The sequence below is a fragment of the Spinacia oleracea genome, chromosome 4, assembly GCF_020520425.1.
Source record: "Spinacia oleracea cultivar Varoflay chromosome 4, BTI_SOV_V1, whole genome shotgun sequence".
Classification (NCBI taxonomy): Eukaryota; Viridiplantae; Streptophyta; class Magnoliopsida; order Caryophyllales; family Amaranthaceae; genus Spinacia; species Spinacia oleracea.
The window spans coordinates 73,872,656-73,875,951 of record NC_079490.1 but is presented as its reverse complement, the minus strand read 5'-3'; the positions used below and the strand labels follow the sequence as shown (position 1 = coordinate 73,875,951).

General features: G+C 32.8%; 1 protein-coding gene across 1 annotated transcript; it reads left to right on the top strand.

The window, feature by feature from the left end:
* Positions 1-1,958: 1,958 nt before the first annotated feature.
* LOC110796379 (plant UBX domain-containing protein 4-like) lies at positions 1,959-2,566 on the top strand. The gene is made up of 2 exons (XM_022001440.2): positions 1,959-2,073; positions 2,193-2,566. The coding sequence occupies exons 1-2, from the start codon at positions 1,959-1,961 to the stop codon at positions 2,564-2,566; spliced, it is 489 nt and encodes a 162-aa protein (XP_021857132.2).
* The last annotated feature ends 730 nt before the right edge of the window (positions 2,567-3,296 follow it).

The following is a 3,296-nucleotide window of genomic DNA, read 5'->3' as shown; positions in this document are numbered from 1 at the left end:
AACTGATTAAAAAAATAACTTTTAATTTCACGAAACCATATTTGCATTAGTTATTTTTCTGGAAATTAACAAAATTAATCATTTTTATATTTGAAAAATAACAAAGTCAGTGATTTAATTAATTTTTACAACAATCCAATTTTGCAAATTTTATTAAATCTTGGCTAACAATATTCAAATTTAACGAACGAACAATGTCAACAAAAATTTGAACATTTTGATAATCAAATCCAAAATTTTAAATCGTTCTAAACATTTAAATTTCAGATTTTTATCAATTTGGTTTAAGTGACGAATAAATTTAATGAATTTAATAAAAAAATTAATCCAGTAATTTTTAAAAACTGCCACTTTATATGAAATTATATTCCCTTTCCCAATCAACCAAATTTCCAGATCTAAATTATTTTAAAAATCAATTTGCTATCTAAAAATTACAAATTTAGGGAAAATAAAATTAGGGTTTATACTTAACATTTATGGCCGAAAATTTTACCATAATTTTAAAATATACCTAAGAACAGTAGGGAAAAATTTCAATCAATTGCAAGTAGTTTAGGTCATGCAATTAATTGAAATACTTTCCGAAATTAGTAATTTAATTCGTTAATTAAAAAAACTCCCAAAAACTCGAACTTCGAGTCCTGTTTTTGAGATTCTGTTCTCATGAGTTGATCTTAGAAAATCGTTTTCAATCAGATTAGGGTCAGAAATTTTGAAATTTCGACACATTTTGAATTCAGAACATATTATACGATTCATCCAATAATCCAAATATTTCGTAAATTCAATAACAAATCAGAAAAATTTCGATTGCATACAAAAACATTTTAATCATGCTAAAAAGTCTTTTAATACATCAGGCTCATGATACCACCATAGAGGAATACAGTTAAATACATATTAACATGTGCAGAAGAATCCCCAAAGCCAGGAAGCATGTCACTGCTACAAATCCCGCCTTTTGGAGACGCTTTTTGGACCGTTTTTCGACGCTTAAAAGCGTCGACAAATTAGCCCTCGACGCTTTACAGAAGCATCGAGAAAATTAAGGTCGAGAATTTTCTCGACGCTTTTTGGCGTCGAAAATGGAGACGCTTTTTGACGTCCACTTCCATCCTTCAGCGTCGAGAGCCTCGACGCTTTTAACCGTCCACAAGATTTTCCTGCTTTGCCCCACCCTTTCCCTAATCAATGTCCTCGACGCTGCCATGCATCCATGTTTTGTTCAGCCTAGACAATTTTAAGCGTCTACAGGTCTGATTTCCACAAGATTTTTTACTACTTTAACATTTTCCTATTTAATGTCCTCGACACATACATGCGTCCAGAAATATATTTTGGCGGGAAATTTAATTCCTAATGAGCACGATAATACGACCCCAAAAAACATCGAGAATTATTTGTATATTTAACCCTTTTTTTCCACCTATATATTCCTATATATATATAATAAAACATTATTCATCACGTACAATTATAAATTTAAAATTAAAGTGCAACGTAACACAACATCGATCAATGAATAGCCTGAATTGTGAATACTTGGTCTTCAAATAACAATAAAATTAACTTTACAAAAACTTAAGTAGTTATAATTCATAGTACGTACATGTATGTTACTAACCAGAATCCAAACATACACGCATCTATATCACTAACCGAAACCCTAACCAAATAGTCCAAAACAACATCAAAAATCAAACCCAAGAAAAACTAAAACTTAGAAAAACTAACTAGCTAGGATGTACTACATATATATACTATATGTAGATGATCGATGGTAGTAGCTCATATGTAGATCAAGTGTCTTGTCCTTCATTTTGCTTTTGCACGTTATCACGTTGAACGACCTTCAAAGAAAAATACAAAATGTAATAAGTACATAATAAGTCGGAAATTAAATACAACATTCAGTTCTAGTTTGTTTTATATCACTCACTGAATGTCTATCATAAATGAGCAAAAGCATAGCAGAGCCAGGAACATGTCAAAGACCCAGGGGTATTTCAGCAGAACACACACACAGCAGAACAACACATACATGCAAGGAGGGATCATGTCAATCACCAGGTGTATAAAACACATTTTTTGTAACTGATGATGATAAATCATGTTCATACTATATCTTTTCTAGCATCATGCATATTATCTTTCACTTTTCTAATATTTGGTTGTCTACTAACTTCAAGAACCCGTGAAGCGCGTTGTTTCATTTCAAGGTGTTGGAAGAACCCTTGGAGACAACAGTTCTGCAATATCTGAGCAAACTGTTCCTAGACCTCTGAATTCTGCCCAGCCTCCTTCTGCTGGGCTGGTTGTGGATCAGAGCCAACCATCAACTCCAATTCAGCTCAGGTTAGCAGATGGGACTCGTATGGTGGCTCATTTTAACTACAATCACACAATTAATGATATACGAGCCTTCATTGATGCCTCACGATCAGGAGGAAGTAGAACTTACCAGCTTCAGACTGTCGGGTTTCCTCCCGAACCGCTCAATGATCTGAAACAGACAATAGAGCAAGCTGGCCTTGCTAACTCAGTTGCTATGCGGAAACTTTAAGCTAATTAAAGTTGCAGTTTGCATATTCTGGTTGGGATAAAATGTTTCGAAATGAACATATGGCATCCGAAATGTGAACCTTACCTGATTTTTTGTGCTACTTTTATGCACTTTTGGTGAACTGCCGAATCATCCATATACAAGAGATAAGTTGAGTGGCTTATGTGGGAACCGATATGATGAACCATATATGGTTATAATGTGACAGTCTAAAGCTGGTATTTGTCAATGTGTTTTTATTTCTGTTATTTTTTTCTTGATGTTTCTTTCTATAATAATGTTTATGTTTTTATATAGTTGTCCAACCGTTATATAGAGTATATATGAAAAATTTACAGAGTCAAGATTTGATGCTTGAGCTTTTTCATTCCTTTGCCGTTTATTTCCTGCTGAAACCTTTAGAATAAAGTGAGTTTGGTTTTTGAAGATTAACCAGATCAAGTATAAGATTTGTTGCAATGATCTCGAATGCTATTAATATTTATTCAATATTTATTCATATACTACCTTTGTTCCGGTTTAGAATGCTAAAGTGCACTTCTTTTGGAGTTGATGTATAGACTTTCAGTTCCATGCATTCACTATCAATAAATGTTGGTTTTCAAGCTTTGTTCTGATCAGTTTTAGACTTTCAGTTCTGATCAGATGCAAGCATCTGTTTTTGTTTTCAGCTATGTGTTTATCTATTTTCAGTTCTAGTTTGTTTTATATCACTCATTGAATCTCTATT

What these genes read in the sequence shown, in the direction of transcription:
- LOC110796379 (XM_022001440.2), top strand. Translation starts at nt 1,959, where the DNA reads ATGAGCAAAAGCATAGCAGAGCCAGGAACATGTCAAAGACCCAGGGGT. An exon ending in GGGATCATGTCAATCACCAG is followed by an intron (nt 2,074 to 2,192) that starts GTGTATAAAACA and finishes ACTAACTTCAAG; the next exon opens with AACCCGTGAAGCGCGTTGTT.